Source organism: Somniosus microcephalus, chromosome 33, assembly GCF_052327205.1.
Source record: "Somniosus microcephalus isolate GS21.2 chromosome 33, FLI_Smic_1.0, whole genome shotgun sequence".
Classification (NCBI taxonomy): domain Eukaryota; kingdom Metazoa; phylum Chordata; class Chondrichthyes; order Squaliformes; family Somniosidae; genus Somniosus; species Somniosus microcephalus.
Window position 1 is genome coordinate 18,568,971 of NC_141019.1, and position 22,797 is coordinate 18,591,767.

General features: G+C 56.7%; 1 protein-coding gene across 1 annotated transcript in view; it reads right to left on the reverse strand.

Annotated features, from left to right (window-relative positions):
* Window positions 1–234: 234 nt before the first annotated feature.
* The window catches only part of LOC147096983 (uncharacterized), a 22,791-nt gene continuing 228 nt past the window's right edge, over window positions 235–22,797 (reverse strand). The window contains exons 1-7 of the mRNA XM_085972525.1: window positions 22,746–22,797; window positions 13,465–13,677; window positions 11,134–11,401; window positions 8,799–9,030; window positions 6,671–6,836; window positions 2,361–2,442; window positions 235–274 (exon numbers count right to left, since the gene is read on the reverse strand). The exon at window positions 22,746–22,797 is cut by the window's right edge and continues 228 nt beyond it. Of these exons, the coding sequence (XP_085828651.1) occupies window positions 235–274; window positions 2,361–2,442; window positions 6,671–6,836; window positions 8,799–9,030; window positions 11,134–11,401; window positions 13,465–13,677; window positions 22,746–22,797 (1,053 nt within the window). The remainder of the gene's footprint in view (window positions 275–2,360; window positions 2,443–6,670; window positions 6,837–8,798; window positions 9,031–11,133; window positions 11,402–13,464; window positions 13,678–22,745) is intronic.

Below are 22,797 nucleotides of genomic sequence, written 5' to 3' on the forward strand. Positions count from 1 at the left end.
CTTCAAAAGTACTTCATTGGCTGTAAAACATTTTGGGCCGTCCTGAGGTGGTGAAAGGCGCTATAGAAATGCAAGTCTTTCTAGACTGCAGCTATGTACATCTGGCGTGTCCATTTGCGACCGCAAGGTGTAATTACTTCGCCTTCCTGAATTAGAAGCTGATTATGTTAACAGATCCTCAGGTCACTCAGAGGCCAGGCTCAGCTTTCTTTTATGTATTGTGGAGAGTTTCCGCTAGTTTGCGCTGGTTTTATCAGCACAATCCGGGTGAAATCTGCGCAAAAGATGGGAGAATTTCAAACGTCAGTTGCGTCCAGCAGAAATTGAGTTGGCACGACTTTGAACGCTGATTGACAAATCATTTCGCAAAAAGCCCCCAAAAATCTGGCTGCGCCCCCAGATCAAAATCACGAAGGTGGCAAGTTTCCGGCGAATGCACCTGTTTACAGCCCTTCGAGGAGGCTCTTAAAATCGCGCTCATTTTCTGCAGCGCACAGGCACAAGTAGGCATGTTTTTACATGTTACAAAAACATTTAATTTACTCAGAAACATCCAAGTTCCCCTCCAAGTCACACACCATCCTGACTTGGAAATATATCGCCGATCCTTCATCGTCGCTGGGTCAAAATCCTGGAACTCTCTCCCTAACAGCACTGTGGGAGTACCCTCACCACACGGACTGCAGCGGTTCAAGAAGGCGGCTCACCACCACCTTCTCAAGGGCAATTCGGGATGGGCAATAAATGCTGGCCTTGCCAGCGACGCCCACATCCCAGGAACGAATATTAAAAATAAGTAACTGACTAGTGTACACCAATGAAACTAGTAAGTGGTTCTGTATAGTTTTTGTTTAAGTCACTTTGAGTGATTCAATATCAGGTTACTCACGTGGGGAGGACTGGCCACTCTGATTAACAATGCTTATTTTTTGTGATAAAACCATTTTCAGTTGTATTAATAAAACTGTGCCAGGTCACCACTCTTAAATGCATCAAGGAATATTGTTGAATGCTGCCCGTTTGCGATGGTTCATGGACGATTTTGCCTGTTTTGCAAATTAAACTTGAACTGTAACCTAACCAGCGCAATTCTAAGCACATTTTGGGCCCAATTTCCCGGTTGCGCCCAAGGTGGAGACTCTACAAACAATAAGGCCGCCGTTTAGCCACTGATCACAGACGCACGTTTGAAATCAGGAACTAACTGTGCAGAGAGTCCCAGGTACAGACCTGCTCCACGGAGCACTGTTACTGGGAAGGAGTCACGTGCAAGACCCTGGTTGGAACTGTGGCCCTCGACAAATAGTTAGCAGGTACCACTGCTCAAGGGTGGTCCAAAGTAGACTGCCCACCACCCCCCTGCCTCCCCGGCGGGTGCCTAATAGGCGTGGCGTAGCGGAGATGTGCTACGCTCGTGAGTGTGGAGGTGCCTGCAGTTTTCCTGTTTGCATGGCCTGGGCACAGTCCCAGCTCGCATGCTGCACAGTGCTCCTGGCCTCTGGCATTGGGCGGGTGGGTGAGGGGGGCAGAATTCTATGAACGCAAGTTAACCGTATGCAATCAATTAACCGTCAGACTCCCCCTCCCCCTTTCCTACATCTCCCCAGCACCCACCCCCCACCCCACCAAGGACCCCCGCAGACCCTCCAGCCTGCAGGTGTCCCAGAGCAAGCCCCAGCATCAGGTTTACTCCAGGTGCCCATCCACCCGGGCACCCAGCGAGAGGAATACGAGAGGCGGGGAAAACGTCCGTTTCCGCCTCGTCTTGCCACCAACTCGAATGGCATTCACGGCAAATGAGGCTTTCCGTCTAGCTGCCCTCCATAGCTCAATGGGTAGCATTCTTGCCTCTGGGTCGGAAGGTTGCGGGTTCATAGTCCGACTCGAGAGGCTTGAGCACATAATCTAGGCTGACACTCCCAGTGCAGTACTGAGGGAACGCTGCACTGTGGGAGGGGCAGTACTGTGGGAGTGCTGCACTGTTGGAGGGTCAGTACTGAGGGAGTGCTGCACTGTCGGAGGGGCAGTACTGAGGGAGTGCTGCACTGTCGGAGGGGCAGTAGAGAGGGAGTGCTGCACTTTCGGAGGGGCAGTACTGAGGGACTGCTGCACTGTCGGAGGGGCAGTAATGAGGGAGTGCTGCACTGTCAGAGGGTCAGTACTGAGGTATTGCTGCACTGTGGGAGGGGCAGTACTAAGGGAGTGCTGCAATGTGGGAGGGGCAATGCTGAGGGAGCGCCGCACTGTCGGAGGGTCAGTACTGAGGGAGCACTGCATTTTTGGCGGGGCAGTGCTAAAGGAGTGCTGCACTGTTGGAGGGGCTGTACTGAGGGAGCACTGCACTGTTGGAGGGGCAGTACTGAGGGAGTGCCGCACTGTCAGAGGGGGCAGTACTGAGGGAGCGTCGCACTGTCGGAGGGGCGGTACTGAGGGAGTGCCGCACTGTCGGAGGGGGCAGTACTGGGGGAGCGATGCACTGTCAGAGCGGGCAGTACTGAGGAAGTGCTGCACTGTCGGACGGGGCAGTACTGAGGGAGCGATGCACTGTCAGAGAGGGCAGTACTGAGGGAGTGCCGCACTGTCAGAGGGTCAGTACTGAGGGAGCACTGCACTGTCGGAGAGTCAGTACTGAGGGGGCGATGCACTGTCGGAGGGGGCAGTACTGAGGGAGCGATGCACTGTCAGAGGGGGCAGAGCTGAGGGAGCGATGCTTTGTCAGAGGTCTTATGTTCATTAATAAATAGACATTCTTATTATGAACACAGCTAGCTTTTGCTAGTTACTTTATTGAGCACATGTGGACTAAGTACAGTATCTGTAGAGGCTTCCATCTTGACTGCTGCCTTGTGGGTAGCCTAGTGCCTCATGGGTAATGTAGTCTTAATATACATACAGCTGGGTAGTGTAGTCTTATACATAGAGCTATATACAGCTCTACACAGCTCTACGGCTCCACCTAGTGTCCACTATAGAATGACATGTTATTGATCATTACATCCCCCTTTGAGGTTTAACAAAATCAATATCAATCAACTTTCAAGAAAACAATAAAGATGATATCAGTGACACTTTTGTTAGTGCTCTATAAACATAAACATTTTCAAAACAGTCAACACATTTTCAAAGCTTTACATTGTACTCAAAGATTAAGTCTATCAGGCTCTTTTACTTCACGTGTGGATCTTCTCAACACGGGTAAGTCTGATGTGTCTTCATGAGATTGTTCTGGTGGTGAATGACAAGATGCAGTTGCGGCATTGTCATCAATCTGCTCTTGTATAGATCGAGGTCTCCTTGCGATCTTTGCTTGGGGAGGGTTTCAGTGTTTCCTTCACTCTTCATGCCATAACTCTCAATGTAGTAAATGCACTCTCGAAAAACTGCTGGCAGCTGGATCCCATCATACAGCATAGTCCTCTCAGCAGCCTCAGCTAATGGAACACCAAAGATTGGCCTGAGGGAAGAAGGAGTATCCACCGGAACTGCTTCCTGCTCTGGTGCAGGCTTCTTCTTTTTCTTTTTCTCTTTCCACTGCTTAACAACATCTGCTGCAGTTATATCTTTGGACTTTTTCTCCTTGTGTTTTTCCTCATTGTGCTTTTCTTCCTTTGGCTTCTCTTTGACCTTAAAGTCTTTTTCTTTCTTCTTGGAGAAACTAGGCTTTTTGAAGAGATGGATACCCTTTGGCCTTTTCATCCTTGATGGGCTCCCTGCTTCATCACCTGAGTCATCTGGTCTGCTTATGGCACAGTTTATACGGTAGACTCTCTTGACCAGTTCTAAGTCTTCACAAGCTTTGTCACCTAGTATCGAATCAAGTCTTTCAGCCACAACAGAAACATGAGATGATGCACTTTGTCTTTGACTGTCACTTTAAGTCTGCATACACCTAAGCTATCTATTTTCTGTCCATTATAGTCCTTCAGTAGTACTGACTTCTTCTGTATTTTGGGCTTTTCTTTCATATTGTTAATGTCACTCATACTGATTAAGTTTGCTTTTGCCCCAGTGTCTAATTTCAAGGTAACTAATGCTCCATTTACCTGCAGTGGGATCATCCATTTGTCCTCTTTTACTGCATTAACTTTATGTTCAGCATTGTCCATTTCTGAGGGCTGCACATATTCTGTATCCTTTTTGATATTGTCAGATGACACCATTCCTACAAAAAATGTCTCACTTAAATCAGTGTCCTCAATTACATTAACTCGTTGCCCTTTCTTAGTTTTTACTTTTGAAAAGCATTGTTTGGCAAAGTGATTCTTTCCATTACACTTTGTGCACATTTTTCCAAACGCTGGGCATTGTCTTAACTGGTGTTTGTAACCACAGTGTTTACAATTAAAAATTTCATCCTCCGATTGCTTTTCATTTCTGTTCTGCCCACGTTTCTTCCCCTTGTAGGACACAGCACCGGCAGCAGCATTATCACTCATTACATTCGCATCATTATTGATTTCACTGAAAGTCTTTGCGTGCTTTCGAGCTAGCTCGCTGGCTTGGCATATTTTCACCGCATTTTCCAAATTTAGTTCGGTTTCTCTCAACAGACGCTCCCTGACTTTTTTATCATGAATACCAAACAAAATCTGGTCACGAATCATGGATGATTTCAGCTCAGAGAAATTACATGTCTGTGCTTTCAGTTTCAGATCAGTTATAAAGCTATCAAAAGTCTCATTTTGCTGCTGTGTCCTTGAACAGAACATGTATCTTTCATAGGTCTCATTCTTTTTGGGAGAGCAATGTGCATCACATTTTTTTAGCACATATTCTAATTTTTCTCTGTTCTCCTCTGGACTAAATACAAATGTATTAAATACCTCTATCGCCTGTGGGCCTGCAACCGTAAGCAACAACGCTATCTTCCTTGCGTCTGGCTTTGTACCGAATCCGATGGCTGCAATGTAGAGTCCGAATTGTTGTTTAAGCGTCTGCCAATTGTAGTCGATGTTTCCTGTGAGTTTCAAACGCTCTGGTGGCTTCAAATTCTCCATGTCGCTTTTCACAATTTTCAGCAGATCTTCACCATCCTGGTACCACCTTATGTTCATTAATAAATAGACATTCTTATTATGAACACAGCTAGCATTTGCTAGACACTTTTATTGAGCACATGTGGACTAGATCCAGTATCTGTAGAGGCTTCCATCTTGACTGCTGCCTTGTGGGTAGCCTAGTGCCTCATGGGTAATGTAGTCTTAATATACATACAGCTGGGTAGTGTAGTCTTATACATACAGCTATAGACAGCTCTACACAGCTCTACAGCTCCACCTAGTGTCCACTATAGAATGACATGTTATTGATCATTACAAGAGGGGGCAGTGCTGAGGGAGTGCTGCACTGTTGGAGGGGCAGTACTAAGGGAGAGCTGCACTGTCGGATGGGCAGTACTGAGGGAGAGCTGCACTGTCGGATGGGCAGTACTGAGGCAGCGCCACACTGTCGGAAGGTCAGTACTAAGGGAGTGCTGCACTGTCAGAGGGGCAGTACTGAGGGAGCACTGCACGGTTGGAGGGTCAGTACTGAGGTATTGCTGCACTGTCAGAGGGTCAATACTGAGGGAGTGCTGCACTGTCGGTGGGGCAGTGCTGAGGGAGTGCTGCACTGTCGGATGGGCAGTACTGCGGCAGCGCCACACTGTCGGAAGGTCAGTACTAAGGGAGTGCTGCACTGTCGGAGGGGCAGTACTGAGGGAGCAATGCACTGTTGGAGGGGCTGTATTGAGGGAGTGCTGCACTTTCGGAGTGTCAGTACTGAGAGAGCGCTGCACTGTCGGAGGGACAGTACTGAGGGAGCGCTGCACTGTCGGAGGGGCAGTACTGAGGGAGTGCTGCACTGTCGGAGGGGCAGTAGTGAGGGAGTGCTGCACTGTCGGATGGGCAGTACTGAGGCAGTGCCAAACTGTCGAAAGGTCAGTACTAAGGGAGTGCTACACTGTCGGAGAGTCAGTACTTAGGGAGCAGATGCTTTGTCAGAGGGGGCAGTGCTGAGGGAGTGCTGCACTGTCGGAGGGGCAGTGCTGAGGGAGTGCTCCACTGTTGGAGGGGCAGTACTGAGGGAGTGCTGTACTGTCGGATGGGCAGTATTGAGGCAGTGCCACACTGTCGGAAGGTCAGTACTAAGGGAGTGCTGCACTGTCGGAGGGGCAGCACTGAGGGAGCACTGCACTGTCGGAGGGTCAGTGCTGAGGTATTGCTGCACTGTCAGAGGGGCAGCACTGAGGGAGTGCTGCACTGTCGGAGGGGCAGTACTGAGGGAGTGCTGCACTGTCGGATGGGCAGTACTGAGGCAGCGCCACATTGTCGGAAGGTCAGTACTAAGGGAGTGCTGCACTGTCGGAGGGGCAGTGCTGAGAGAGAACTGCGCTGTCGGAGGGGCTGTACTGAGGGAATGCTGCACTTTCGGAGGGTCAGTACTGAGGGAGCGCTGCACTGTCGGAGGAGCAGTACTGAGGGAGTGCCGCACTGTGAGAGGGGGCAATACTGAGGGAGCGCCGCACTGTAGGAGGGGCAGTACTGAGGGAGCACTGCACTGTGGGAGGGGCAGCACTGAGGGAGTGCTGCTCTGTTGGAGGCGCAGTACTGAGGGAGCGATGCACTGTCAGAGGGGGCAGTGCTGAGGGAGGGATGCACTGTCGGAGGGGACAGTACTGAGGGAGCGCTGCATTGTCGGAGGGTCAGTACTGAGGGAGCGCCGCACTGTCGGAGGGTCAGTACTGATGGAGTGCTGTACTGTCGGAGGGTCAGTACTGAGGGAGTGCTGCACTGTCGGATGATCAGTACTGAGGGAGTGCTACACTGTCGGAGAGTCAGTGCTGAGGGAGCGATGCACTGTAAGAGGGGGCAGTACTGAGGGAGCGATGCTTTGTCAGAGGGGGCAGTGCTGAGGGAGTGCTGCACTGTCGGAGGGGCAGTCCTGAGGGAGTGCTGCACTGTCGGATGGGCAGTACTGAGGCAGCGCCACACTGTTGGAAGGTCAGTACTAAGGGAGTGTTGCACTGTCGGAGGGGCAGTACTGAGGGAGCACTGCACTGTCGGAGGGTCAGTATTGAGGTATTGCTGCACTATCAGAGGGTCAGTACTGAGGGAGTGCTGCACTGTCAGAGTGGCAGTACTGAGGGAGTGCTGCACTGTCGGATGGGCAGTACTGAGGCAGCGCCACACTGTCGGAAGGTCAGTACTAAGGGAGTGCTGCACTGTCGGAGGGGCAGTACTGAGGGAGCACTGCACTGTCGGAGGGGCAGTACTGAGGGAGTGCTGCACTGTTGGAGGGGCAGTAGTGAGGGAGTGCTGCACTGTCAGATGGCCAGTACTGAGGCTGCGCCACACTTTCGGAAGATCAGTACTAAAGGAGTGCTATACTGTCGGAGAGTCAATACTGAGGGAGCGATGCACTGTCAGAGGGGTCATTACTGAGGGAGCGATGCTTTGTCAGAGGGGGCAGTGCTGAGGGAGTGCTGCACTGTCGGAGGGGCAGTTCTGAGGGAGAGCTGCGCTGTCGGAGGGGCAATACTGAGGGAGTGCTGCACTGTCGGAGGGGCAGTACTGAGGGAGCACTGCACTGTCGGAGGGTCAGTACTGAGGAATTGCTGGACTGTCAGAGGGTCAGTACTGAGGGAGTGCTGCACTGTAGGAGGGGCAGTACTGAGGGAGTGCTGCACTGTCGGATGGGCAGTACCGAGGCAGCGCCACACTGTCTGAAGTTCAGTACTAATGGAGTGCTGCACTGTCGGAGGGGAAGTACTGAGGGAGCAGTGCAATGTCGGAGGGGCTGTACTGAGGGAGTGCTGCACTTTCGGAGGGTCAGTACTGAGAGAGCGCTGCTCTGTCGGAGGGACAGTACTGAGGGAGCGCTGCACTGTCGGAGGGGCAGTACTGAGGGAGGGTCGCACTGTCGGAGGGGCGGTGCTGAGGGAGTGCTGCAATGTCGGAGGGGTCAGTACTGGGGGAGTGATGCACTGTCAGAGAGGGCAGTACCGAGGGAGTGCTGCACTGTCGGAGGGTTAGTACTGAGGGAGTGCCGCACTGTCGGAGGGGCAGTACTGAGGGAATGTTGCGCTTTCGGAGGGTCAGTACTGAGGGAGTGCTGCACTGTCAGAGGGGCAGTACTGAGGGAGTGCTGCACTGTCGGAGGAGCAGTACTGAAGGAGAGCCGCACTGTCAGAGGGGCAGTACTGAGGGAGCGCCGCACTGTCGGAGGGTTAGTACTAAGGTATTGCTGCACAGTCGGAGGGTCAGTACTGAGGGAGCGCTGCACTGGCGGAGGGGCAGTACTGAGGAAGCGGTGCACTATCGTAAGGGCAGTACTGAGGGTGTGCCGCACTTTTGGAGGGTCAGTACTGAGGGAGTGCTGCACTGTTGGAGGGGCAGTACTGAGGGAGGGCTACTCTGAGGGAGAGCTGCACTGTCGGATGGGCAGTACTGAGGGAGTGCTGCACTGTCAGAGGGGCAGTACTGATGGAGTGCCGCACTGTCGGAGGGTCAGTACTGAGGAAGTGCTGCACTGTCAGGGGGGCAGTACTGAGGAAGCGATGCACTGTCGGAGGGGCAGTACTGAGGGAGTGCCGCACTATCGGAGGGTCAGTACTGAGGGAGCACTGCACTGTTGGAGTGGCAGTACTTAGGAAACGATGCACTGTCGGAGGGGCAGTACTGAGGGAGTGCTGCACTGTCGGTGGGGCAGTACTGAGGGAGCACTGCACTGTCAGAGAGTCAGTACTGAGGAACTGCTGCACTGTCGGAGGGGCAGTACTGAGGGAGAGCTGCACTGTCGGAGGGCAGTACTGAGGAAACGCTGCACTGTCGGAGGGGCAGTACTGAGGGAGTGCTGCACTGTCGGAGGGGCAGTACTGAGGGAGCGCTGCACTGTCGGAGGGGCAGTACTGAGGAACTGCTGCACTGTCGGAGGGGCAGTACTGAGGGAGCGCTGCACTGTCGGAGGGGCAGTACTGAGTGAGCGCTGCACTGTCGGAGGGGCAGTACTGAGGGAGCGCCGCACTGTCGGAGGGGCAGTACTGAGTCAGCACTGCACCGTTGGAGGGGCAGTACTGAGGGAGTGCTGCACTGTCGGAGGGGCAGTACTGAGGGAGAGCTCCACTGTTGGAGGGGCAGTACTGAGGCAGCGCCACACTGTCGGAAGGTCAGTACTAAGGGAGTGCTGCACTGTCGGAGGGGCAGTACTGAGGGAGCACTGCACTGTCGGAGGGGCTGTACTGAGGGAGTGCTGCACTTTCAGAGGGTCAGTTCTGAGGGAGTGCTGCACTGTTGGAGGCGCAGTACTGAGGGAGTGATGCACTGTCAGAAGGGGCAGTACTGAGGCAGCGACGCACTGTCGGAGGGTCAGTACTGATGGAGTGCTGTACTGTCGGAGGGGCAGTACAGAGGGAGTGCTGCACTGTCGGATGGGCAGTACTGAGGCAGCGCTACACTGTTGGAAGGTCAGTAATAAGGGAGTGCTGAACTGTTGGAGGGGCAGTACTGAGGGAGCAGAGTGCTGCACATTCGGAGTGCCAGTACTAAGAGAGCGCTGCACTGTCGGAAGGACAGTACTGAGGGAGCGCTGCACTGTCGGAGGGGCAGTACTGAGGGAGTGCTGCACTGTCGGAGGGTCAGTACTGAGGGAGTGCTGCACTCTCGGATGGGCAGTACTGAGGCAGCGCCACACTGTCGGAAGATCAGGACTAAGGGAGTGCTATACTGTCGGAGAGTCAGTACTGAGTGAGCGATGCACTGTCAGAGGGGTCATTACTGAGGGAGCGATGCTTTGTCAGAGGGGGCAGTGCTGAGGGAGTGCTGCACTGTCGGACGGGCAGTTCTGAGGGAGAGCTGCACTGTCGGAGGGGCAGTGCTGAGGGAGTGCTGCACTGTCGGAGGGGCAGTAATGAGGGAGCGCTGCACTGTTGGAGGGGCAGTACTGAGGGACTGCTGCACTGTCGGAGGGTCAGTACTGAGGAAGCGCTGCACTGTCAGGGGGGCAGTACTGAGGAAGCGATGCACTGTCAGAGGAGCTGTACTGAGGGAGTGCCGCACTGTCGGAGGGTCAGTACTGAGGGAGCGCTGCACTGTTGGAGTGGCAGTACTAAGGAAGCGACGCACTGTCGGAGGGGCAGTACTGAGCGAGTGCTGCACTGTCGGAGGGGCAGTACTGAGGGAGTGCCGCACTGTCAGAGGGGGCAGTACTGAGGGAGCATCGCACTGTCGGAGGGGCGGTGCTGAGGGAGTGCCACACTGTCGGAGGGGTCAGTACTGGGGGAGCGATGCACTGTCAGAGAGGGCAGTACTGAGGGAGTGCTGCACTGTCGGATGGGCAGTACTGAGGCAGCACCACACTGTCTGAAGGTCAGTACTAAGGGAGTGCTGTACTGTCGGAGGGGCAGTACTGAGGGAGCGCTGCACTGTTGGAGGGGCAGTACTGAGGGAGTGCTGCACTGTCAGATGGGCAGTACTGAGGCAGCGCTACACTGTCGGAAGATCAGTACTAAGGGAGTGCTATACTGTCAGAGAGTCAGTACTGAGGGAGCGATGCACTGTCAGAGGGGTCATTACTGAGGGAGCGATGCTTTGTCAGAGGGGGCAGTGCTGAGGGAGTGCTGCACTGTCCGAAGTGCAGTACTGAGGGAGCGCTGCACTGTCGGAGGGGCAGTACTGAGGGAGTGCTGCACTGTCGGAGGGGCAGTAATGAGGGAGCACTGCACTGTCGGAGGGTCAGTACTGAGGTATTGCTGCACTGTCAGAGGGTCAGTGCTGAGGGAGTGCTGCACTGTCGGAGGGGCAGTACTGAGGGAGTGCTGCACTGTCCGAGGGGCAGTACTGAGGGAGCGCTGCACTGTCAGATGGGGCAGTACTGAGGGAGTGCTGCACTGTCGGAGGGGCAGTACTGAGGGAGCACTGCACTGTTGGAGGGGCTGTACTGAGGGTGTGCTGCACTGTTGGAGGCGCAGAACTGAGGGAGCGATGCACTGTCAGAGGGGGCAGTACTGAGAGAGCGCTGCACTGTCAGAGGGGCAGTACTGAGGGAGCACTGCACTGTGGGAGGGGCAGTTCTGCACTGTTGGAGGCGCAGAACTGAGGGAGCGATGCACTGTCAGATGGGGCAGTACTGAGGGAGGGATGCACTGTCGGAGGGGACAGTACTGAGGGAGCGCTGCATTGTCGGAGGGTCAGTACTGAGGGAGCGCCGCACTGTCGGAGGGTCAGTACTGATGGATTGCTGTACTGTCGGAGGGGCAGTACTGAGGGAGTGCTGCACTGTCGGATGGGCAGTACTGAGGCAGTGCCACACTGTCGGAAGGTCAGTACTAAGGGAGTGCTGCACTGTCGGAGGGGCAGTACTGAGGGAGCACTGCACTGTCGGAGGGGCTGCACTGAGGGAGTGCTGCACTTTCGGAGGGTCAGTGCTGAGATAGCGCTGCACTGTCGGAGGTTCAGTACTGAGGGAGTGCTGCACTGTCGGAGGGGCAGTACTGAGGGAGTGCTGCACTGTCGGATGGGCAGTACTGAGGCAGCGCCACACTGTCTGAAGGTCAGTACTAAGGGAGTGCTGCACTGTAGGAGGGGCAGTACTGAGGGAGCACTGCACTGTCGGAGGGGCTATACTGAGGGAGTGCTGCACTTTTGGAGGGTCAGTACTGAGAGAGCGCTGCACTGTCAGAGGGACAGTACTGAGGGATCGCTGCACTGTCGGAGGTTCAGTACTGAGGGAGTGCCGCACTGTCAGAGGGGGCAGTACTGAGGGAGCGTCGCACTGTCGAGGGGCGATGCTGAGGGAGTGCCGTACTGTCGGAGGTGTCAGTGCTGGGGGAGCGATGCACTGTCAGAGAGGGCAGTACTGAGGGAGTGCTGCACTGTCGGAGGCTACAATACTGAGGGAGTGGCGCACTGTCAGAGAGGGCAATACTGAGGTAGTGCTGCAATGTCGGAGGGTTAGTACTGAGGGAGTGCCGCTCTGTCAGAGGGGCAGTACTGAGGGAATGTTGCGCTTTCGGAGGGTCAGTACTGAGGAAGTGCTGCACTGACAGAGGGGCAGTACTGAGGGAGTGCTGCACTGTCGGAGGGGCAGTACTGAAGGAGTGCCACACTGTCAGAGGGGCAGTACTGAGGGCGCGCCGCACTGTCAGAGGGGCAGTACTGAGGGAGCGCTGCACTGTCGGAGGGTTAGTGCTAAAGTATTGCTGCACAGTCGGAGGGTCAGTACTGAGGGAGCGCTGCACTGTCGGAGGTTTAGTGCTAAGGAATTGCTGCACAGTCGGAGGGTCAGTACTGAGGGAGCGCTGCACTGTCGGAGGGGCAGTACTGAGGAAGCGATGCACTGTCGTAGGGGCAGTACTAAGGGTGTGCCGCACTGTCGGGGGCTCAGTACTGAGGGAGTGCTGCACTGTTGGAGGGGCAGTACTGAGGAAGGGCTGCTCTGAGGGAGAGCTGCACTGTCGGATGGGCAGTACTGAGGGAGTGCTGCACTGTCAGGGGGGCAGTACTGAGGGAGTGCTGCGCTGTTGGAGGGGCAGTACTGAGGGAGTGCTGCACTGCCGGAGAGGACAGTACTGAGGGAGCACTGCACTGTCGGAGGGTCAGTACTGAGGTATTGCTGCACTGTCAGAGGGTCAGTACTGAGGGAGTGCTGCACTGTCGGATGGGCAGTACTGAGGCAGCACCACACTGTCTGAAGGTCAGTACTAAGGGAGTGCTGTACTGTCGGAGGGGCAGTACTGAGGGAGCGCTGCACTGTTGGAGGGGCAGTACTGAGGGAGTGCTGCACTGTCAGATGGGCAGTACTGAGGCAGCGCTACACTGTCGGAAGATCAGTACTAAGGGAGTGCTATACTGTCAGAGAGTCAGTACTGAGGGAGCGATGCACTGTCAGAGGGGTCATTACTGAGGGAGCGATGCTTTGTCAGAGGGGGCAGTGCTGAGGGAGTGCTGCACTGTCCGAAGTGCAGTACTGAGGGAGCGCTGCACTGTCGGAGGGGCAGTACTGAGGGAGTGCTGCACTGTCGGAGGGGCAGTAATGAGGGAGCACTGCACTGTCGGAGGGTCAGTACTGAGGTATTGCTGCACTGTCAGAGGGTCAGTGCTGAGGGAGTGCTGCACTGTCGGAGGGGCAGTACTGAGGGAGTGCTGCACTGTCCGAGGGGCAGTACTGAGGGAGCGCTGCACTGTCAGATGGGGCAGTACTGAGGGAGTGCTGCACTGTCGGAAGGGCAGTACTGAGGGAGCACTGCACTGTTGGAGGGGCTGTACTGAGGGTGTGCTGCACTGTTGGAGGCGCAGAACTGAGGGAGCGATGCACTGTCAGAGGGGGCAGTACTGAGAGAGCGCTGCACTGTCAGAGGGGCAGTACTGAGGGAGCACTGCACTGTGGGAGGGGCAGTTCTGCACTGTTGGAGGCGCAGAACTGAGGGAGCGATGCACTGTCAGATGGGGCAGTACTGAGGGAGGGATGCACTGTCGGAGGGGACAGTACTGAGGGAGCGCTGCATTGTCGGAGGGTCAGTACTGAGGGAGCGCCGCACTGTCGGAGGGTCAGTACTGATGGATTGCTGTACTGTCGGAGGGGCAGTACTGAGGGAGTGCTGCACTGTCGGATGGGCAGTACTGAGGCAGTGCCACACTGTCGGAAGGTCAGTACTAAGGGAGTGCTGCACTGTCGGAGGGGCAGTACTGAGGGAGCACTGCACTGTCGGAGGGGCTGCACTGAGGGAGTGCTGCACTTTCGGAGGGTCAGTGCTGAGATAGCGCTGCACTGTCGGAGGTTCAGTACTGAGGGAGTGCTGCACTGTCGGAGGGGCAGTACTGAGGGAGTGCTGCACTGTCGGATGGGCAGTACTGAGGCAGCGCCACACTGTCTGAAGGTCAGTACTAAGGGAGTGCTGCACTGTAGGAGGGGCAGTACTGAGGGAGCACTGCACTGTCGGAGGGGCTATACTGAGGGAGTGCTGCACTTTTGGAGGGTCAGTACTGAGAGAGCGCTGCACTGTCAGAGGGACAGTACTGAGGGATCGCTGCACTGTCGGAGGTTCAGTACTGAGGGAGTGCCGCACTGTCAGAGGGGGCAGTACTGAGGGAGCGTCGCACTGTCGAGGGGCGATGCTGAGGGAGTGCCGTACTGTCGGAGGTGTCAGTGCTGGGGGAGCGATGCACTGTCAGAGAGGGCAGTACTGAGGGAGTGCTGCACTGTCGGAGGCTACAATACTGAGGGAGTGGCGCACTGTCAGAGAGGGCAATACTGAGGTAGTGCTGCAATGTCGGAGGGTTAGTACTGAGGGAGTGCCGCTCTGTCAGAGGGGCAGTACTGAGGGAATGTTGCGCTTTCGGAGGGTCAGTACTGAGGAAGTGCTGCACTGACAGAGGGGCAGTACTGAGGGAGTGCTGCACTGTCGGAGGGGCAGTACTGAAGGAGTGCCACACTGTCAGAGGGGCAGTACTGAGGGCGCGCCGCACTGTCAGAGGGGCAGTACTGAGGGAGCGCTGCACTGTCGGAGGGTTAGTGCTAAAGTATTGCTGCACAGTCGGAGGGTCAGTACTGAGGGAGCGCTGCACTGTCGGAGGTTTAGTGCTAAGGAATTGCTGCACAGTCGGAGGGTCAGTACTGAGGGAGCGCTGCACTGTCGGAGGGGCAGTACTGAGGAAGCGATGCACTGTCGTAGGGGCAGTACTAAGGGTGTGCCGCACTGTCGGGGGCTCAGTACTGAGGGAGTGCTGCACTGTTGGAGGGGCAGTACTGAGGAAGGGCTGCTCTGAGGGAGAGCTGCACTGTCGGATGGGCAGTACTGAGGGAGTGCTGCACTGTCAGGGGGGCAGTACTGAGGGAGTGCTGCGCTGTTGGAGGGGCAGTACTGAGGGAGTGCTGCACTGCCGGAGAGGACAGTACTGAGGGAGCACTGCACTGTCGGAGGGTCAGTACTGAGGTATTGCTGCACTGTCAGAGGGTCAGTACTGAGGGAGTGCTGCACTGTCGGAGGGGCAGTACTGAGGGAGTGCTGCACTGTCGGATGGGCAGTACTGAGGCAGTGCCACACTGTCTGAAGGACAGTACTAAGGGAGTGCTGCACTGTCGGACGGGCAGTACTGAGGCAGCGCCACACTGTCTGAAGGTCAGTACTAAGGGAGTGCTGCACTGTCGGAGGGACAGTACTGAGGGAGCGCTGCACTGTCGGAGGGGCAGTACTGAGGGAGTGCCGCACTGTCAGAGGGGGCAGTACTGAGGGAGCATCGCACTGTCGGAGGGGCGGTGCTGAGGGAGTGCCACACTGTCGGAGGGGTCAGTACTGGGGGAGCGATGCACTGTCAGAGAGGGCAGTACTGAGGGAGTGCTGCACTGTTGGATGGGCAGTACTAAGGCAGCGCCACACTGTCTGAAGGTCAGTACTAAGGGAGTGCTGCACTGTCGGAGGGGCAGTACTGAGGGAGCGCTGCACTGTTGGAGGGGCAGTACTGAGGGAGTGCTGCACTGTCGGATGGGCAGTACTGAGGCAGCGCTACACTGTTGGAAGATCAGTACTAAGGGAGTGCTATACTGTCAGAGAATCAGTACTGAGGGAGCGATGCACTGTCAGAGGGGTTATTACTGAGGGAGAGCTGCACTGTCAGAGGGGCAGTACTGAGGGAGTGCTGCACTGTCGGATGGGCAGTACTGAGGCAGCACCACACTGTCTGAAGTTCAGTACAAAGGGAGTACTGCACTGTCGGAGGGGCAGTACTGAGGGAGCACTGCACTGTCGGAGGGACAGTACTGAAGGAGCGCTGCACTGTCGGAGGTTCAGTACTGAGGGAGTGCCGCACTGTCAGAGGGGGCAGTACTGAGGGAGCGTCGCACTGTCGGAGGGGCGATGCTGAGGGAGTGCCGCACTGTCGGAGGTGTCAGTACTGGGGGAGCGATGCACTGTCAGAGAGGTCAGTACTGAGGGAGTGCTGCACTGTCAGAGGCTACAGTACTGAGGGAGTGGCGCACTGTCGGAAGGGCAGTACTGAGAGTGCGCCGCACTCTCAGAGAGGGCAGTACTGAGGGAGTGCTGCACTGTCGGAGGGGCAGTACTGAGGGAGTGTTGCGCTTTCGGAGGGTCAGTACTGAGGGAGTGCTGCACTGTCAGAGGGGCAGTACTGAGGGAGTGCTGCACTGTCGGAGGGGCAGTACTGAAGGGGTGCCGCACTGTCAGAGGGGCAGTACTGAGGGCGCGACGCACTGTCAGAGGGGCAGTACTGAGGGAGCGCTGCACTGTCGGAGGGTTAGTGCAAAAGTATTGCTGCACAGTCGGAGGGTCAGTACTGAGGGAGCGCTGCACTGTCGGAGGGGCAGTACTGAGGAAGCGATGCACTGTCGTAGGGGCAGTACTAAGGGTGTGCCGCACTGTCGGGGGCTCAGTACTGAGGGAGTGCTGCACTGTTGGAGGGGCAGTACTGAGGAAGGGCTGCTCTGAGGGAGAGCTGCACTGTCGGATGGGCAGTACTGAGGAAGTGCTGCACTGTCAGGGGGGCAGTACTGAGGGAGTGCTGTGCTGTCGGAGGTGCAGTACTGGGGGAGTGCTGCACTGCCGGAGGGGACAGTACTGAGGGAGCGCTGTACTGTTGGAGGGGCAGTACTGAGGGACTGCTGCACTGTCGGAGGGTCAGTACTGAGGAAGCGCTGCACTGTCAGGGGGGCAGTACTGAGGAAGCGATGCACTGTCCGAGGGCTCATTACTGAGGGAGCGATGCTTTGTCAGAGGGGGCAGTGCTGAGGGAGTGCTGCACTGTCGGAGGGGCAGTTCTGAGGGAGAGCTGCACTGTCGGAAGTGCAGTACTGAGGGAGTGCTGCACTGTCGGAGGGGCGGTACTAAGGGAGCACTGCACTGTCGGAGGTTCAGTACTGAGGTATTGCTGCACTGTCAGAGGTTCAATACTGAGGGAGTGCTGCACTGTCGGATTGGCAGTACTGAGGCAGTGCCACACTGTCTGAAGGACAGTACTAAGGGAGTGCTGCACTGTCGGATGGGCAGTACTGAGGCCGCGCCACACTGTCTGAAGGTCAGTACTAAGGGAGTGCTGCACTGTTGGAGGGACAGTACTGAGGGAGCGCTGCACTGTTGGAGGGGCAGTACTGAGGGAGTGCTGCACTGTCGGATGGGCAGTACTGAGGCAGCGCTACACTGTCGGAAGATCAGTACTAAGGGAGTGCTATACTGTCAGAGAGTCAGTACTGAGGGAGCGATGCACTGTCAGAGGGGTTATTACTGAGGGAGAGCTGCACTGTCGGAGGGGCAGTACTGAGGGAGTGCTGCACTGTCGGATGGGCAGTACTGAGGCAGCACCACACTGTCTGAAGTTCAGTACAAAGGGAGTACTGCACTGTCGGAGGGGCAGTACTGAGGGAGCACTGCACTGTCGGAGGGACAGTACTGAAGGAGCGCTGCACTGTCGGAGGTTCAGTACTGAGGGAGTGCCGCACTGTCAGAGGGGGCAGTACTGAGGGAGCGTCGCACTGTCGGAGGGGCGATGCTGAGGGAGTGCCGCACTGTCGGAGGTGTCAGTCCTGGGGGAGCGATGCACTGTCAGAGAGGTCAGTACTGAGGGAGTGCTGCACTGTCGGAGGCTACAGTACTGAGGGAGTGGCGCACTGTCGGAAGGGCAGTACTGAGAGTGCGCCGCACTCTCAGAGAGGGCAGTACTGAGGGAGTGCTGCACTGTCGGAGGGTTAGTAGTGAGGGAGTGCCGCACTGTCGGAGGGGCAGTACTGAGGGAATGTTGCGCTTTCGGAGGGTCAGTACTGAGGGAGTGCTGCACTGTCAGAGGGGCAGTACTGAGGGAGTGCTGCACTGTCGGAGGGGCAGTACTGAAGGGGTGCCGCACTGTCAGAGGGGCAGTACTGAGGGCGCGATGCACTGTCAGAGGGGCAGTACTGAGGGAGCGCTGCACTGTCGGAGGGTTAGTGCAAAAGTATTGCTGCACAGTCGGAGGGTCAGTACTGAGGGAGCGCTGCACTGTCGGAGGTTTAGTGCTAAGGTATTGCTGCACAGTCGGAGGGTCAGTACTGAGGGAGCGCTGCACTGTCGGAGGGGCAGTACTGAGGAAGCGATGCACTGTCGTAGGGGCAGTACTAAGGGTGTGCCGCACTGTCGGGGGCTCAGTACTGAGGGAGTGCTGCACTGTTGGAGGGGCAGTACTGAGGAAGGGCTGCTCTGAGGGAGAGCTGCACTGTCGGATGGGCAGTACTGAGGGAGTGCTGCACTGTCAGGGGGGCAGTACTGAGGGAGTGCTGTGCTGTCGGAGGTGCAGTACTGAGGGAGCGCTGCACTGCCGGAGGGGACAGTACTGAGGGAGCGCTGTACTGTTGGAGGGGCAGTACTGAGGGACTGCTGCACTGTCGGAGGGTCAGTACTGAGGAAGCGCTGCACTGTCAGGGGGGCAGTACTGAGGAAGCGATGCACTGTCCGAGGGGTCATTACTGAGGGAGCGATGCTTTGTCAGAGGGGGCAGTGCTGAGGGAGTGCTGCACTGTCGGAGGGGCAGTTCTGAGGGAGAGCTGCACTGTCGGAAGTGCAGTACTGAGGGAGTGCTGCACTGTCGGAGGGGCGGGTACTGAGGGAGCACTGCACTGTCGGAGGTTCAGTACTGAGGTATTGCTGCACTGTCAGAGGTTCAGTACTGAGGGAGTGCTGCACTGTCGGATTGGCAGTACTGAGGCAGTGCCACACTGTCTGAAGGACAGTACTAAGGGAGTGCTGCACTGTCGGATGGGCAGTACTGAGGCCGCGCCACACTGTCTGAAGGTCAGTACTAAGGGAGTGCTGCACTGTTGGAGGGACAGTACTGAGGGAGCGCTGCACTGTCGGAGGGGCAGTACTGAGGGAGTGCCGCACTGTCAGAGGGGGCAGTACTGAGGGAGCGTCGCACTGTCGGAGGGGCGGTGCTGAGGGAGTGCCACACTGTCGGAGGGGTCAGTACTGGGGGAGCGATGCACTGTCAGAGAGGGCAGTACTGAGGGAGTGCTGCACTGTCGTAGGGGGCAGTACTGAGGGAGTGGCGGACTGTTGGAGGGGCAGTACTGAGAGTGCGCCGCACTGTCAGAGAGGGCAGTGCTGAGGGAGTGCTGCACTGTCGGAGGGTTAGTACTGAGGGAGTGCCGCACTGTCGGGGGGGCAGTACTGAGGGAATGTTGCACTTTCAGAGGGTCAGTACTGAGGGAGTCCTGCGCTGTCAGAGGGGCAGTACTGAGGGAGTGCAGCACTGTCAGAGGGGCAGTACTGTGGGAGCGCCGCACTGTCAGAGGGTCAGTACTGAGGGAGCGCTGCACTGTCGGAGGGTTAGTGCTAACGTATTGCTGCACAGTCGGAGGGTCAGTACTGAGGGAGCGCTGCACTGTCGGAGGGGCAGTACTGAGGAAGCGATGCACTGTCGTAACGGCAGTACTGAGGGTGTGCCGCACTGTCGGAGGGTCAATACTGAGGGAGTGCTGCACTGTTGGAGGGGCAGTACTGAGGGAGGGCTGCTCTGAGGGAGTTCTGCACTGTCGTAGGGGCAGTACTGAGGGTGTGCCGCACTGTCGGAGGGTCAGTACTGAGGGAGTGCTGCACTGTTGGAGGGGCAGTACTGAGGGAGGGCTGCTCTGAGGGAGTGCTGCACTGTCAGGGCGGCAGTACTGAGGGAGTGCCGCGCTGTCGGAGGGGCAGTACTGAGGGAGTGCTGCACTGTCGGAGGGGACAGTACTGAGGGAATGCTGCACTGTCGGAGGGGCAGTACTGAAGGAGTGCCACACTGTCAGTGGGGCAGTACTGAGGGCGCGCCGCACTGTCAGAGGGGCAGTACTGAGGGAGCGCTGCACTGTCGGAGGCTTATTGCTAAGGTATTGCTGCACAGTCGGAGGGTCAGTACTGAGGGAGCGCTGCACTGTCGGAGGGTTACTGCTAAGGTATTGCTGCACAGTCGGAGGGTCAGTACTGAGGGAGCGCTGCACTGTCGGGGGGGCAGTACTGAGGAAGCGATGCACTGTCGTAGGGGCAGTACTAAGGGTGTGCCGCACTGTCGGGGGGTCAGTACTGAGGGAATGCTGCACTGTTGGAGGGGCAGTACTGAGGGAGGGCTGCTCTGAGGGTGTTCTGCACTGTTGTAGGGGCAGTACTGAGAGTGTGCCGCACTTTCGGAGGGTCGGTACTGAGTGGGTGCTGCACTGATGGAGGGGCAGTACTGAGGGAGGGCTGCTCTGAGGGAGTGCTGCACTGTCAGGGGGGCAGTACTGAGGGAGTGCCGCGCTGTCGGAGGGGCAGTACTGAGGGAGTGCTGCACTGTCGGAGGGGACAGTACTGAGGGAGCGCTGCACTTTTGGAGGGGCAGTGCTGAGGGACTGCCGCACTGTCGGAGGGTCAGTACTGAGGAAGCGCTGCACTGTCAGGGGGGCAGTACTGAGGAAGCGATGCACTGTCAGAGGGGCAGTACTGAGGGAGTGCCGCACTGTCGGAGGGTCAGTACTCAGGGAGCGCTGCACTGTTGGAGTGGCAGTACTTAGGAAGCGATGCACTGTCGGAGGGGCAGTACTGAGCGAGTGCCGCACTGTCGGTGGGGCAGTACTGAGGGAGCGCTGCACTGTCAGAGAGTCAGTACTGCAGGGAGCGCTGCACTGTCGGAAGGGCAGTACTGAGGAACTGCTGCACTGTCGGAGGGGCAGTACTGAGGGAGAGCTGCACTGTCGGAGGGCAGTACTGAGGAAATGCTGCACTGTCGGAGGGGCAGAACTGAGGGAGTGCTGCACTGTTGGAGGGGCAGTACTGAGGGAGATCTGCACTGTCGGAGGGGCAGTACTGAGGGAGTGCTGCACTGTTGGTGGGTCTGTACTGAGGGAGTGTTCCACTGTCGGAGGGGCAGAACTGAGGGAGTGCTGCACTGTTGGAGGGGCAGTACTGAGGGAGTGCTGCACTGTCGGAGGGGCAGTACTGAGGGAGTGCCACACTGTCGGAGGGGCAGTACTGAGTGAGCGCTGCACTGTCGGAGGGGCAGTACTGAGGGAGCGCCGCACTGTCAGAGGGGCAGTACTGAGGGAGCGCTGCACTGTCGGAGGCTTATTGCTAAGGTATTGCTGCACAGTCGGAGGGTCAGTACTGAGGGAGCGCTGCACTGTCGGAGGGTTACTGCTAAGGTATTGCTGCACAGTCGGAGGGTCAGTACTGAGGGAGCGCTGCACTGTCGGGGGGGCAGTACTGAGGAAGCGATGCACTGTCGTAGGGGCAGTACTGAGGGAGTGCCACACTGTCGGAGGGGCAGTACTGAGTGAGCGCTGCACTGTCGGAGGGGCAGTACTGAGGGAGCGCCGCACTGTCGGAGGGGCAGTACTGAGGGAGCGCCGCACTGTCGGAGGGGCAGTACTGAGTCAGCGCTGCACTGTTGGAGCGGCAGTACTGAGGGATGTGTTTCACTGTCGGAGGGGCAGTACTGAGGGAGAGCTGCACTGTTGGAGGGGCAGTACTGAGGGAGAGCTGCACTGTCTGAGGGGCAGTACTGAGGGAGCGCTGCACTGTCAGAGGGGGCAGTACAGAGGGAGCGTCGCACTGTCGGAGGGGCGGTACTGAGGAAGTGCCGCACTGTCGGAGGGTCAGTAATAAGCGAGTGCTGCAGTGTTGGAGGTGACGACTTTCGGATGAGTCATTAAGCCGAGGCCCCGTCTGCCCTCGGGTGAATGTTAAAGATCCCATGGCACTATTCAAAGAGAAGCAGGTGAGTTCTCACTAGTGTCCTGGTCAGCAATTTTCCCTCAACCAACATCACTAAAACAGATTATCTGGTCATTATCACATTGCTGTTTGTGGGAGCTTGCTGTGCGCAATTTGGCTGCTGTGTTTCCTACATTACAAAACACCCTTCAAAAAAGTACTTCATTGGCTGTAAAGCGATTTGGGACATCCTGAGGTCGTGACAGGCGCTATAGAAATGTAAGTTTATTCTTTTTCCCACAGAACGGCCGGGAGATTGATCAGCTATTGACACCAGCCAGTCGGGAGTTTACTATTTAGCAGACAAGGTCACTGCTGGATCCAAGAGGTTGGAGTTCGCACTGCGAGCTGTCAGCGACCCTGAGCTGTTAAATTCATAACAAGGCAGAGACCAGCTGCTCGAGTATAATAAACCGCCTCGTGTATTGTCTCCCAACTACAACACAAGACTCAACACAGTGGAGCCAGCAGCATTCAGCTCCGCACAATACAGTGCTCACCGCAAACATGCTGCACACTGAAATCTACCCAGGACACTCCGATACAAGTCCCTGTATAAAAGGCAGTACTGTACATGCTTTGCAGGAGAGCTAATCCATCGCAAAGTCCCTGCTGGCTTCACAGGGTCTGTCATTTCCAGTTATGCTATCTTTGACTGGTAGCTGAAGTGACGAATGATTAAAGTGGGTTGGAACTCACCCACCGACACCCCCACCGCCCCCCCGCCGCCCCCCACGACCTTCTCCAACTCCCGACCCCTTCACTGAAGGTTTCTGTTCCGTCTTCCCTCAGATGAGAGTCCCGAGAGTGGAGTGAAGTGCTGTGACAGGATCTCCCTTCCCATAGGACGTGCCGTGAGTCTCGTGTGTTTATCATTTAAATGTGGCCGGCAGTTCGTACAATCGTTCAGTTGGTGTGAGAAAAAACGTCAATACTTCTGATGGCTGATAGCGAGTAAATGCATCGTTTGCTGCCGTGCGGCGACGTACCGATCAGGGGGTCGAGGCTCAATTCCCGGTCAATGCCGAGTTCCCTGATCGCGACCGGACGACGGTTAGAGAGCCACAACTGGCTTCAGAGCCTCCGGCGAAGAGGGCGGCAAATGGCCGGCGGGTCCCGGC